This window comes from Sceloporus undulatus, chromosome 2 (assembly GCF_019175285.1).
Source record: "Sceloporus undulatus isolate JIND9_A2432 ecotype Alabama chromosome 2, SceUnd_v1.1, whole genome shotgun sequence".
Lineage (NCBI taxonomy): Eukaryota > Metazoa > Chordata > Lepidosauria > Squamata > Phrynosomatidae > Sceloporus > Sceloporus undulatus.
In genome coordinates, this window is record NC_056523.1 from 94,813,606 (window position 1) to 94,828,709 (window position 15,104).

The 15,104-nt window shown below is 40.9% G+C and overlaps 1 protein-coding gene across 7 annotated transcripts in view; it reads left to right on the plus strand.

The window, feature by feature from the left end:
• LOC121924290 (5-phosphohydroxy-L-lysine phospho-lyase-like) overlaps positions 1-15,104 on the plus strand; it is a 21,017-nt gene continuing 5,913 nt past the window's right edge. Inside the window, exons 1-12 of one of the 7 annotated variants that reach the window (XM_042455626.1) lie at positions 622-874; positions 2,650-2,698; positions 5,565-5,683; positions 7,488-7,647; positions 8,722-8,796; positions 10,047-10,134; positions 10,227-10,343; positions 11,155-11,237; positions 12,044-12,269; positions 12,734-12,888; positions 13,091-13,180; positions 14,189-14,319. In XM_042455626.1, coding sequence (XP_042311560.1) covers positions 5,629-5,683; positions 7,488-7,647; positions 8,722-8,796; positions 10,047-10,134; positions 10,227-10,343; positions 11,155-11,237; positions 12,044-12,269; positions 12,734-12,888; positions 13,091-13,180; positions 14,189-14,319 — 1,180 coding nt within the window. In that variant the 5' untranslated portion in view covers positions 622-874; positions 2,650-2,698; positions 5,565-5,628. Of the gene's footprint in view, positions 24-596; positions 875-2,649; positions 2,699-4,724; positions 4,805-5,564; positions 5,684-7,487; positions 7,648-8,721; positions 8,797-10,046; positions 10,135-10,226; positions 10,344-11,154; positions 11,238-12,043; positions 12,270-12,733; positions 12,889-13,038; positions 13,181-14,188; positions 14,320-15,104 lie in introns of those variants that run through there. The other 6 variants (XM_042455625.1, XR_006102559.1, XM_042455624.1 and 3 more) reach the window with 6 other exon arrangements.

A 15,104-nucleotide genomic window follows, 5' to 3' on the forward strand; every position in this document is an offset into this window, starting at 1 on the left:
TTGGAATCCCTCCTGGACAGAAGGTAGGAATGTAGGACGTGCCCTGGAAAAGGAGGACCCCTGGGTCACCCTGAGGGCCGCGAACCGTAGGACTTTCGAGGGGAGAAAGTGCAGGACGTGACCAAATTAAGGCAAAAAAAAAATCACAAACTGTAGAAATATAAATTGTACTGTTTTTAATCTTCTGTGAGCCGCTCTGAGTCCCACTTTTGGGGAAAGGGCGGGACATTAATAATAATAATAATAATCCTTCTTAGTTAATACAGTACTCAAAATGGGGGGGCATTCCTGTTGGACAGAATGTAGGACATGTCCTGGAAAAGAAGGACGCCCGGAATGTGCACTTAATAATAATAATAATAATAATAATAATAATAATGGGGAACTCTGAAAAAGGCCGTCTTCTCCTTCATTGTGTAAATGCTGGGCGTGAGTTCTCCACTGAGGGGGGGAAACGAGAGGAAAGAGAAAGGAAAGGGCCTTAGTTTGGCGGCGGCCATTTTCCCTCCAGGCCTCTCTGTGAGAGGATGGAAGGAAGCCTTTCTCTGGCTAGAGGTACCGCACTACGCTCTACTTTAATTGCTCTGGCTGATTCCTGTTGCATTCTGGGACTTGGAGTTTAAAGAGGGGCCTTGTTGAGAACCCTCAGCCAGAGAGCTCTTAGGCCTCACTGAACTACAAGCCCCGAAATGCACCAGTCCAGGAGGCAGCCAGAGCAGTTAAAAGAGGAAGAGCAGCACTGGAAGGGTGTCGTGCGGTAATCTCCTGGGCCTCGGCCTCCCTTCCAGGGCGCCATGAGGAGGCGGCCGGGGAGCGGTCTAGTGGGGCCCCGCAGCCGCCAGGAGACGCTGGCCCTGAGGCAGGAGCTGGTCGGGTAGGCACTAGGCGGGCCAGTGGAGGGGAGGCCGAGGGGAAAGAGGCTCTGGGCCCTCGGGTAATGGCCGCCTTGCCTCTGACTGGCTGCCTGACCAGCAGCTCCTTCTTGTTGCTATTTTGGACTTCAGCTCCCAGAAGCCTCTGCCACGTTGGCCAATAGCGTGGGATTCTGGGAGTGGAAGTCCAAGGTCGCTTAAACAGCACAGTTTGGGGACCACTGATGTAGAGCGATCTGGTAGTAGCAGCTTTGAGGCTAACTGAAAAAATCGGCAGCAGGAGCTGTCCTAGACTTCAGTCCACTTCCTCAGATGCTTTTGGTGGAGTGGAAGCCAGACAGACATATTACACGCCATTGGTATGTGAGGATGTCATCCTCTTGAGGCTGAGACAGTGAGGCCCGCCCAGTGGGTTTCCCTGGCTGAGCAAGGGACTCCAACCCTGGTCCCCAGAGTCTCGATAGGCAGCATCCGCATTGCAGAAATAATCCACTTTCAGACCCTGGCAGTTTATTTTTATGCTTTATTATTACACTTTAATAAACTGCATTACACTTTGTTAACTGTAAAAGTTTATTATTACGCTTTAACAGTAGTTTATTGTGGAACCAGAAGGCTAAATGTCTCACAAAACAACAGTTCCCAGGGAATCCTGGGATTCCAAAATGTCCTCCATTTTGCACATGACTAAGATGCATGGATTTTCCTTTGCATTAGTGTTTTTAGCTTTTATTTGGGCCTGTCCTCAATTTTTCTTGAAGGTCCCCCATTTTGCAGTGCCTTGACCTCCTTTGCAGTGAGGGCATCTGGTCACCCTGTGTGGGATCCAAAGCAAATCACAGCATAGGATGCATCTACACTGGAGAAATAATGCAGAGTGACATCACTTTGGCTGCTGTGGCTCCATCCTCCAGAACCCTGCTCTTTCTAGTTTTGTGGGACACCAGCACTCTTGCTAAAGACCTTGTAAAACTACAAACCCCAGGATTCCCCAAGATGGAGCTGCAGGACTTAAAGTGGTGCCAAACCGAATTATTTCTAGAGAGATACCCATGCCTTGCTAATACTGCTCCCTCTCCCCATCCAGTCTAATTTAAAAAATATCTGTTTTAAAAATATTGCCTCCTTGCATGTCTCAATATGGAGCATTACTACAGCAAGATAGAGGTCAAGAAAAAAAATGTAAGTTGGAAATGACTTGAAGGCACACAACAACAACAAAGTAATGCTAAACGGGAACTCCTCCACAAGTATACCGGCCAACTTGCTCCAATTCTCATTCTCCTAAATCCTATTGTTAATTCTAACTAGATTAGGCCCTTTGAATCAGTGGGATTGACCTATGTATTGCCTCATCATCATTCAACCATTGATTGAATATGTGCACTCTAGTTGGGGCCAATGTGGAGTAGTGGTTTGAGTGTTGAGCTAGGACTCTGGGAGACCAAGATTCCAGTCACCACTTAGCCATTAAAACCCACTGAGTGACCTTGGGCAAGTCACACACTCTCAGCCACTCAGGAAGGCAAAGGCAAAGCCCCTCAGAATAAATCTTGCCAAAAATACCCTATAATAAATTTAGCTTAAGATCACCATAAGTCAGAAGTGATTTGAAGGCACACAACACGCTGTTAGCCAGTTATAGGTAACTGTTGAGAAGTCTTTCAGAAATGTCAGAAGCAGATACATGTCACAAACATAACCAAGTTGAACAAATGTAGCCATTAAAAACGTATTATATGAGAATTTCCACTTTTTACTTTAATCTTTCTTTCAGATGTGGCCCACCAGATGTTGTTGAACTGCTGCTCCCAGCATGACCAATGGTGAAGAATGCAAAATGCAGTTCAGCAGCATCTGTAGATCTACTATAACGACAACTGTCTGTTCTCCAGGTTCTTCCAGTCCTTTGTTAACTGGCACCTTTTCCATGCCAACATGTCCTCTGCCACCATTTTAAATAAGGAAATGTAGGGCCTGAACAAACAGGCCAAAATAAAGCTGCTTCGGGTCACTTGGGAGGTTTAAATGATGCATGTTTCCTAAGAGGTCGGAAGCTGCTCCAAAGCCACGCTCCAGTCATAAGTATTGGAGCACAGCTTTGGTGCAGCTTCTGGTCTCTTAAGATGTGCATGTCATTTAAACAGCATACCTCCAATGTGACCCAAAGCAGCTTTATTTTGGCCTGTCTGTTCAGGCCCATAGGCTTACCTACAAATTCGGTTTCTTTGGTTCCAGATTCTGAGAAAACAGCTCCTTTGAATATGCATCTCACTATACTCAGAGCCTGAAAAATTCCTACAGCTCAGCTGCATGCATGTTTCAGCTAACACTACACAGCTGGAACCCATACGTAAATTCAGTCTACTCTAATCAGGACTAATAACAGGATTTAGGACCAGGTGCCCAGTGTTAAGAGAGTAATTACTAGTTTTGCTGAAAATTAAGACTATAAGAACAAATTCAGTAAGACCTGAAATATTAGAGCCCATTACTGGTACATTAGATGATCCCCAGTAAACTGTTCATCAATGGGTGGATAGAAAATACCATGGGGCCCGTACAGACAGGCCAAAATAAAGCTGCTTCGGGTCACTTTGGAGGTATGCTGTTTAAATGATGAATGCGTCCTAGGAGGCTGGAAGCTGCACCATAAGCCATGCTCCAATCCTTTTGACTGGAGCATGGCTTTGACATGGCTTCCAGACTCTTAGGATGCATGCAGCATTTAAACAGCATACCTCCAAAGTGACCTGAAGCAGCTTTATTTTGGCCTGTCTGTACAGGGCCATAGTTTAGAATCACTCTGAAGAGGAATTCACAAGTAAGGTGAAATGCAAGACTCTTCAATGGCCCTGGGGACAAAGCAGTCTTTAATTTTGTATAGATAAGTTGTCTCCAGGTTCAGTTTCTGTCCTTCTGCTTACCTGGGCCCATTCTAGATCAGTTTCTAGCCTTATGATCACTTTTGCCAGATGAACAGGGGAGTGCAACCCCTGTTGACTCTCTCTGACTGGTCAGCTACTTTTGAAGAAATCCACCATGCCATCTTTTTTCATACCACCTTGTGAATGCTGGGCTTGGAGGCACAGTGTTATGGTGGCTCCATTCATTTTTGGAGTGGGCGAGTAGTGTTGGGAGGGTCCTTCTATCCTTTGGTTGTTAGCCATTGGGGTGCCCCAGGATTCCAGGGTATTGTTTCCTTTGCTTGTTACCTGTATGAAAACGTTCAGAGAAGTAATCTGTACATTTTGGCTGAAGTGCTGTAGTATGCCAGCATGTTGTAGTAGTTGGAGTATTGGACTAGGACTCTAGGAGACCATGGTTTGAATCCTTGCTCAGCCATGGAAACCCAGTGGGTGACCCTGGGCAAGTTGCAGTCTCTCCACCTCAGAGGAAGGCAACAATAAACTCCTTCCAAGCAAATCTTGCCAAGAAAACATCATGATAGGGTCACTTTAGGATTACAGTAAACTAGAAGGTACATAGCTGTGTCTCTCATTTCCATCAGTTGATCCTAGGCTGTAGAAACTTTATAAAGAGGTATCTAGAGGTGGATTTGAGCACCAAATCTGAAACTTTTTTACAAGATGAAAATATTGTTGACTGGAGTGGGAAAACATTTGATCTGGGTTGAGGTTTGTAACATGTTTCAGGAAAGAATTGCATTTCCCTTTCAATATGTATTCTGAAGATAATCCAGAACCCAGTTTTATCTAGTTGCAGTTGGCTAGGAGGGCCTTTTTATCAGCTTAGACTGGCTTGCCACCTGTGCAACTCATGCACAGATGAAATCACTCACAGAGATATCTTTAAAAGCTGTGGGCAAATGTTACAGCCTTCTTGGTCTTGCTGAGCTGAGGAGCGTAAGTGGGAACCCATGGAAGAAGGAAGGAATATGTGAAAAATTCATAAAAGGACGTTTATCTGAGGCAAAATCCAGTCACCAAAAGGAAGAACAAGATACTTTGGCCATATGGGAAGCAACTTTGCAATGGTTGCCCCTTTGTTTCTGCATTTAATTTGAAGTGCAATTACTAACCTTTACAATCCTGAAGAGTGTGGGAGCACCTGCAACAGGCCTGGGGTACTACTGGCCCAGACTATCCTCAGGCCTCACACCTGTCAGCTTGATCCAACTGTTCATATTTTGCTGTCCCTGGCAGCATTTGTACTTGTCAGAGTAAAAAGGTGGAGGTTTTTTAAAAAAACAGGGTGATAAAAAGAGGAAGAGCTGGGTTGGGGGAGTCAATTAAACCGCTGGCTTTCCCATCAATACTGTGCTTTGTTTGTTTGCTTGTAGATTAACCTCAAAGGAATATAGCCTTCAAGGTGAAAACATTCCTCCACTCTTTGCTGCAAGGGTTCTACATCTAACATCTGAATCCCTGCCTTTTAACAGATCAGACTGGCAGGTATTAGGTCTGTGGTAGCTCCACACTTGTGAAATTGTTTAGCTCCCTCTCTTAAAAACCTTCATAGTTTAAGCAGATGATACACTTTTTCACTGCACCAAACTCTTAATTTTACATTTTATTTTACTGCTGGCTCTATATAAGTTTTTATCTACTAGTTTCCCCATTTTTATTGTAAGCTTCTTTGTGACCACTTATCCTAAAAATACTAAAATCCAAAAGATAAGCAAGCAATTTTGGAGGGTGTCTTACTTATTGTTTCACTCTTCTTCCTCAGATCCTCCTGCAAGCTTTTTTTCCCAGATGACCCGGTGAAGATTGTACGGGCAAAGAACCAATATATGTATGATGAAGATGGAAACGAGTACCTTGACTGTATCAACAATGTTGCTCATGGCAAGTATTAAACTGCATTCTTGTTAATTATTTCGTTCAGGCCCAGGTTACATGTTATGTGCTATGTTAATGTGATGGTTCATTTTGAATAGAAAAGTGATGCTTCTGCTGATTGCAATCTGCATTGAAAAAATGACAGGGTCTTAAATGCGCTATGCTATGTATCCCCATACCGTCATGGCCAGCTTTGTATGTGGCAGATATGTGTTTGGCCTTGATAAGAGAACTTGTATATATCCATTGGACCTCAGCCCTGCAACATCACAGCAAGCAATGTCAGTACAGTGGCTTTAAAACAGAATAAGGAAGAATTAGGAGCCAGCGTAGTGAAGTGGTTTGAGGGTTAAACTACGACCCTGGAGAGCAGGGTTCGATTCCTAGCTCAGACACGGAAATCCACTGGGTGACCTTGTATGAGTCAGATTTTAACCCTAAAAAACCTACCTTATGGTTGCTGTAAATTGGAAATGACTTGAAGGTGTACAACACAAAAGAGGGGAAAGACTGCATCTTACTTTGGAGCCACACTGGCACAGAAAGGTGGTGAGAAGGCTATTGGGCTTCGGTATAGCTTTTTTGCCAGTACTGTATATGATTTTGCACATGTCAAGGTTCCTACACCCTAAATTGATCCAGCCCCTAGTGTGGGGTTGGTGTAGCCCAGTGAGATGACTCATGGTGTCACCTCCCACCAGTGACCACCTCCTCCTCCCATTTCACACCATAGAGACTCCTTAGTCATGCTTTTTTTTTGCATTAACATTACTCATCAGTCATCATTCCCATATACCAATGAATGTCATGCTAACTGTTGTGACTTACAGAACTAGCAAAATTAAAAGTATACATTCAGATTACAATATCATATGCACCTCAATGTACTTACATATACATAGTGAAGATTTTGTTAAAATGTGATGTTCTGAAAAAAAGTTTAAAAAATTAATTTTTTTAGAAATTAAAAAAAAATTTTTTTAATCTGGGGCCTCTTCTTTCTCCTCCCACCGAGCTTCACCCCACTCTCACAATCTCTTAGAGCATTTTAAAGGGAAGCACACAAATGCCAAAGGTAGGTGTTTCAGGAGCAGTGGTATCACCCTCCCTTTATGGTGTCACCTGGTACAATCCGCACCTCGCTTCTCTACCTGCCCCTCTGCTTTTGCTGGGTGGGGTTTGTAGTGAAGCGTACTTCTGCCATCAGAAAGTTTTGGAATACTTACTAATATGACCAGATGTTAATAGCAGTCCAGTGTCATGAAAGAGTGAATAGATTTTGTATTAGCTTTCAGTCTGGGGGAAAATATGAAGGCTGGGAACAAACTGGGGGAATGAATTTTCCTCTATTCCTAAGCTCCTTGCACAATTATCATAGCTAATTTGGGGTGGGTGGATCACATTTGTACACTTTGATTTTCTTTGTTTGCTTCAGCACTATAACACTTGGGAGTTCATCTCACATTGTTCAGTGCAATAGTTAACAACAGCCCAAGCTCCTAATATTGCCAGCAATGGGGAATTTCAGTTTCGATCAGGGATAGTCTGGGTACCATTGACAGTGAGGGGATGCTGGACCACACCAGTGAAAGGACTACAATGCTAAGGACTAAATTTACCCCCAATAAAAGTTAAAGCAGTAATGTATGTCAGTGTTTAGCATGAAAAAAAAATATTCGGGAAGCCTAGAACTACACCCAGTTCTGGAACAGAACAGAGAGGTGTATAAAAGAAAGGTTTGGGAACTATGTACATATAAATGGACATAAAAATGGGCTACATTTCACCATCCAACCTATTTATTTTTCAGTGGGACACTGCCATCCAGAGGTGGTCAGAGCAGCACATCAACAAAATCTGATGCTAAATACAAACTCTCGATATCTTCATGATAACATAGTGGATTATGCACAAAAACTTTCTATGACATTGCCTGAAAAGCTCTGCATTTTCTATTTTTTGAATTCAGGGTAAGTCTGCTCTGCGTTCATTTATTATGAAGTAAACCATCTCTGAGTGTTCCCTGCCTAAGAAAACCCATGTCAACAGACAATTTGAAGGCACAACACATACGTACTCACACAGAAATATCCAGTGACACTCACCAATTTCCCTTCTCACTAACTCACCAATATCCCTTCTCACTAAGTACATGCAGGATCAACTCCTTAGCAAACAAACTTTAAATTAAATGGAAATAAATTATTTGGTTTTCATTACTCTTCTTCCATATCTTCTTTGTAAATCAGGTAGAGTATAATTTGTTCTCTCTAATAAACTGCATTTTATATTATTTTCCCACCTTTGCTTTCATTGGGTCAAACGCTTGGCATTTACTTGTACTTCAATATCTGTGTATCTAATGAAAATGAATACATAGAGGTCAGAATCTTCTTGGGGCATTATGCAAGTCTAAGGATTCATTATGCTAGCATAGTATTAAGGGAACGTAGAGAGTCAGTGTTAACAGAACTGAAAAACTGTCAGCTCCCAAGCAGACTATTTTTCCAATACCTGGCTTTTCAGTGGTTCACTTCAGTCAGAATGTTCTGGAAAGGCTAGTTTGGAAAATCCTGGGCCATAGGATTTGCTGAAACAGGTCGCTGACGAACTGGGAGCTTTCCTACCAAATGAGAACTTCCTCAACCTTCCCTTGCCACTGTTCTGCCTACAGGTTTCTTTACCCCAGAATCCATGCCACTGCCATCTCAAACTGGCATGGTTACCCTAGTGGAATGGACCAACAGGGTCTCAATTCTATTTCCCACCTTCACAGAAAAACTAAATTCAGCTTGCGCTATAGTCAAGAGTGAAAATCTCATTCATAAGAACAACAAAACACTAAGCAGATGGATAGGATGGGTGAAAACTGTAATGCTTACTGTGTTTCTTTTTTATGTGTGTCCTTGTTTTGTTATGTGAAATGTACATCTGAAGTCTGATTGCTTAGTTTTGTAAACTGTAGATACAAAACAGTAAAGCAACAGTGATGACAACTTGCCTGAATATGTACAGTGAGAAAGCTGCAGAACTTTCAATTTTAGATCAGAAGCCAACGATCTTGCTCTGAGGTTAGCACGGCAGTACACAAAGCATGAAGACATTATTGTTGTTGAACAGTAAGTAGATAAATGTTCTAAACTTTGAAAGAAAAAGTTAAAATCTTCAGTATAATGTTATTTTATACTATACAGGAACTTTAGTTAACTAGCACTTGGGGTTTCTTAATGCTATTTTATCTAAATGTTATATAATCCTTATTCCAAGAATCTGATAGCTAGGAATATACAGGTCAGGCCTAGACCTGCCTGTTGTTGTTGTTGTTGCTGCTGCTGTCTTCATCATGGTCATCATCCCTCCCTTTTCCCCATCTGTAACTCAAGGTTAAAAATTACAGTTAAAAAGCAATTAAACTGTCAAAAAATTTGAAACCACTTAAAACAAATAAAGGCCAGCACATGCCATACAAGGCCTGCTTCCCCTGGAAAATGCATTCTTGAAGTACTGCTGGAATAAAGTTTTCACCTGCTTGCAAAAAGGTAGTAGGGAGGTTGCCAATCTAGTATATCTGGGGAATTTCAAAGTGGGAGCAGCCACTGAGAAGACTCTCTTTGTTCCCACTGGATGTACCTGTGAGGAAGGTTGGTCAGAGAGATGGGCCTCCCCAGCAAAACTCAAAGCATGGGAAGGTTCATAAGGGAGAGTACAGTCCTTCAAATAATCTAGAACTGAACAGTATATGGCTTTACAGGTCATAGCCAACACTTTGAATTGTGCCCAAAAAGAGGCAGTCATGGAGCTACAAAGGAGTTGTGTACTCCCTGTAGCCGGTCCCAGTAAACAATTTGGCTGCATCTTATCTGGTTCCTTCAAACCATTTTGTGGATCCTTCCGTCCTATGTTGTTGCTTTTAACTATTAGCACTACATAGAACCTTTTAGGAAATTAAACAACACTCAGCTTATGAAATTGCCTATGATTCATTGATTCTTAGCTAAACTAGGATTTACAATCATACAACTAGTGTTTTGAGGAAACAGATTTTATGACAATAGCTTCCTTAAATAATGGGATAACAGTTGAAAGGCTATGCAAAGTACTTATTCCAGAGCAAATGTTTGCTGGAGTCTGGATGCTATAACATCTATACTAGATGTTATACTAGACCAGTATTTCCCAACTTTGATCCACCAGATGTTTTGGACTTCCAACTCCCAGAGGCCATATCCAGTTTGGCCAACTATCAAAAATTCAGGGAACTGAAGTTCAAAACTTTTAGAGGACCAAAGTTTGGAAATGACTGTACTAGTCTAATAGATAGTATGGAATTGACTTCACACATCTGATTATTTTTTTATTTTGTTTTAAGTGCTTATCATGGACATTTGACATCTTTGATTGACATAAGTCCATATAAATTCAGAAACCTGGGAGGCCAAAAGGAATGGGTCCATGTGGTATGCATAAAAAAGTGTTAGCCTTTTTAAAAAATTATTTAATTCACCTAAACCCAGGTGGTCTAGATAGTAGTTGTACTTTCTTTGGGCAGGCTCCTCTTCCTGACACATACCGAGGATTATATAGAGAAGACCATAAAGATCCAGCCTTGGCATATGCTAACGAAGTGAAAAAAATAATTGAACAAGCACATGAAAATGGCAGAAAGGTAAAATGAAGGCACCACATGGGATACCGCTGTTTTTCATATGGCTGCATTTGGATGATTAATTATTTCTGATCCTTCATAGAAGCAATTACACAGTGGTTAGTATACTTGGACTATGACAGTATTTAGTATAGTGAAATAGTACCCATTAAAGTATGAAAATCCACTGGATGATCTTTAGCTAATGTCTCAGAATTGACCAAAGTTTGGAAACAACTGTACTAGTCTAATACAGGATTGTAAATAAGGATGCAGTGTGAGAAGGAGCTGGGTATATCACATTGAGCTCACTGAAGGAAAGGCAGGATGTAAATGTAACTAATAGTGTACATGACCTATCAATGGAGTTCACCCTCCATATCATTTGCAAGCTTCAGTGCAGAGATCCAGGTTTATGTGAACATTAACATTATGTTAACATTAACTTGTTTCCTGTCACATCCTTTGGATGTGACAGGAAACTCTGACTCAGCACCAGTTAATATACCAGCCATGGCATTCATCCCCTTCTTCATATACCATGGTTTCTGAAACCATGGCCAACATAACTCTTATGGCAGAATTGAAACCTCTTTTCATATCTATTCCCAGTTTAGTCTGCCCCGAAACACTTTCTAAATCTATTATTCTGTTACCAGGTGGGTGGGTACAGGTTCTTTTTGTGTAGCAGCAAAGACAAGTAACCTGCTACTGCACAGAAGCAATTCTGTATAAGGAGCATGGACCAGAGCCTTTGACCAAAATAATGAAAACACATTTCTAAATATTTGACACATGTATTTATTGCTACCTTTGCTATTACTATCTGTAGTTTGCTGCATTTTTTATGGAATCTTTACCAAGTGTTGCTGGACAAATCATCCCACCTGTTGGTTACTTCCAGAAAGCTGCAGAGTAAGTATTTCTACTTACCTCTTATCTCTCATTTCCCCCCATTTAATTTAAACTGGGTTTTTTTTTGGGGGGGGGGGACTCATTATTTCAAAAATACAACAGACTGCTGGGATACCTTCCACGAGATCCAGCCAAAAATTTAAATTCCACATATAGCAATAAGAATTAAGTGCATCTCGCTTGCAATCTCTGTGACTTGTAAATATTTTAACTTGCTTTTGAGGAATTATGCTGATTACTGCTGCTGGTCAGAGATTTGTAGTGGGGTATTTTAGTTGAGTTTTATGATGTGTCTCACTTCAGATTTGAGTACATTAACATCTAGAATCATCAACCTATAACATTCCTACATGAGTTTTTTTTAAAAACAACCACTAAATTATCATTGAGAAATATGATCTAGCATCCTGTTCAACAACTGTAATGTTAACAAATTGTAATTTAACTTTTACGGCCACTGCACCATCACAACAACTCAAAGTTTCCCAAACACTGCCCATTTCAGCTGTGCTGCCCCCCAACAAGGCCATTTCCAAGTTCCCAGAGTGGGATTGAGGGAAGCAATTTTGTGTCCAGCCCTCTTCCACCAGCTGATTGCATTGCCCCACTTGCTCTCCAGCAGTTCAGAAATAGCTGTGTTGGGGAGCTACACAGCTTAAGAGGGTAAGTTTTAGGGGACAACTTTGGGAGACATAGGCATGTCTCCAAAGGCACATCTCCTAAGGCAGGATCTCAACCAAGAGTTTATTAACTGATCAGACTGGTCTGCATTTCTGTATAACTCTGATTTTCACTGTCTTTAACAGGCACATACACAAGGCAGGTGGTGTATTCATTGCTGATGAAATTCAAGTTGGCTTTGGCAGGGTGGGGAAAAGTTTTTGGGCATTTCAGCTTCAAGGAGAGGATTTTACTCCTGATATAGTTACTATGGGAAAACCAATTGGTAATGGACATCCTGTTGCTTGTGTAGCAACAACGAAAGAAATTGCAGAGGCTTTTTCAGCAACAGGAGTAGAATATTTTAACACAGTAAGTATAATTCTCCCTTTTGAATTAGAAGTTGTTAATTTTGTTGGGTGGAATTTATATAATGTTTTCTGTGCAATTACAAGTTGAGTATCCCTTACCTGAAAGTCCAAAATGTTCCAAAAATGCAAAGCATTTTTCATGGCTGGTTGAAATGCTGACAACTTTGCTTTCTGACAGTTCAATATATGCAAACAGTTTCATGCATGAAATTTAAAATATTGCATAAAATCATCTACAGGCTATATGTACTATATGTTTATAAATGAATCTTATGTTAGATATCTCAAGTATATGCAAATATTTCAAAATCCAAAGAAATCCAAAACAGTTCTGGTCCTAAGGATTTTGGATAAGGCATACTCAACCTGTACATTCAATTCAGATTAAAAACGATACATGGTTCTAATGCAATTATGTATAAAACTTTATATCTCTGTCTTGTGGTTCTTCCCCACTGGCTTTAGTTTGGGGGAAATCCTGTGTCCTGTGCAATAGGAATAACAGTCTTGGAAGTTATTGAGAATGAAGAGCTTCAGGCCCATGCTCTTCAAGTGGGCAGCTGCCTCATGGAACTACTCTATCAACTAAAAGCAAAACATCCTCTCATTGGTGATGTCAGGTATTAATTTCTTAACCGCCTAGTCTTATTTAACTAAAATGTTCTCTATTATTCATTCCTTTCCTATTGTCGCTTGCTATACTCTTCCCTCCGCCCAAATGGGATTTAAAAATGAAAAGCCAGTTTATTCATCAGAATTTTATTTTGCAGATTTATTATTTGCTGTTTATTGGGCTCACTACTTTTTTCTTGTTCATAAAAGAGGTGTTGGCTTATTTATTGGAGTAGATTTGGTACAAGACCAAAACAAAAGATCACCTGCTACTACAGAAGCAGAGTTCATCATAACAAGGTATGTTAATCCACTTTTAATTATGCACTCCACAAATAATAATCTTACACTCCTTTTAATGTAGAATCTTGTGGCACCTTTGAGATTGACTAAAAGAAAGAATTTGGCAACATGAGCTTTCCTAGACTTAAGTCTACTTCCTCAGATTCATTTGGAGCTAAATGTATCTGAGGAAGTAGATTTAAGTCTAGGAAAGCTTCATGCTGCCAAATTATCTGTGGGCAATCCCTATGAAACCTCCCTACTTAGAAGTGTAAGCAGATAGGATGGAGGAAGGCAGGAATCTTTCCAGTCACCACAGCTACATGTTCAAATACAATTTTTTAAAAAAATTAACATTGGCTGCTGTAATTTCAGCCTACTAGCTCCCAAGCGAGCATGACAAAAAGTTTCTGTATCTTTTCCTCAGCAGTGGAGGACACCAAGGTTCTTTTTACTAGGTAATTCACAAAGGCATGTTTTGGAAATTTCTGGAGGTGTCAGACCAGGCAGGGTGGACTTAACTTTGACACATAGCATTAAGCAGAAAAATACTACAGTGGTACCCCGGGATACGAATGCGCCGCCTTACGAAATTTCCGGGTTACGAAAAAAACCCATTTAAAAAAACTGTTCCGGGTTACGAAGGTTTTTTCGGGTTACGAAAAAATTTTTGGTGCTTTTCGGCGCTATTTCACACGAAATCGCGGCTTTTCCCCATTAGCGCCTATGGGTTTTTCGGCTTGCGAAGTATTTCGGGTTACGAAAGCGGCGGCGGAACGAATTAAATTCGTAACCCGGGGTACCACTGTATATGTTGAAAGGTGAGTGCCGCCATAATTGGACCAGTCTTATTCTTGACAGAAAAGCCTCTTGCTGGCCAGAGCTCTGTGATCTCACATTGGCAAGAAGGCATTACTAGCTGGCAGATACATTTTTGGTCAGCCTGTGTTATAATTAACTTGTTACTTCATCTAACAATTTTATTCCCCCCCCCCCCCGGGGTTATCTTTGTTTTTAAAAATCTAGATTGAAGGAAGAATTCATTATGCTGAGTACAGATGGTCCTGGCAGAAATGTACTGAAATTCAAACCACCACTTTGTTTCAATACAAAAGATGCAAAGCTAGTTGTCGATAAACTTGATCAGATATTAACAGGTAAGAAAGCATGGTTAGAATGGTTGATGTGCAAAAACTGTAAAGGCCAAGGATTGGGTAGCTGGATGTGCATTGATGTTTAGGCCCATTTAATGAAGGAACTGAGTCAGCTTATCCCTACCTATATACACTAAGGACCACTTGGGACCTATTTCAGCTGTGCAAATGGCATACAGTCCCATCTCATGAACAGTATTGCCAACAAGCCTTGAAGATATTCCTCAGAATTTTTTACCAAAATCCCTGGAATTCCCCAATATTTACCAGAATATTCAGTCAAAATCCCCAGAAAGAAATTAAATTCCCCAGATTCTGGGGAATTCCCTGGAAATTGGCAATGCTGCTCATGAATTACCTACCTTGAAAAACATTGGGGGGGGGGGGGGGAGTTAGGGAGATCAATTCCTATTTCCTATAGATACTTATATTAAAAGAAGGAGACTAGGCTAGAAGCTGTTTCCCTGCATTGTTAGTTTGTACAGTATACAGAATGTGGGTTTGAGATGTATCTGCTTTAACAGACTATGTATCAATGCTGCACAGTTGTAGCAGTTTGATGTCATTTTGATCTCATGGCTGTGCCATAAGCAAGGATTCCAGATATTGGGAGATTGGTGAAATACTTAAAATTCTTTGCTAGGCGGCTCTTGTGTTGTAATATAGAGAAGCACACTATACTTATGTGTACCTTACCAAACTACAAATACCAGGATTCCATAGGAAAGAGACGTGGCCATTAAAAAATTATTCATCCCCATTCCATATAATTATTGTGGATCATAGAC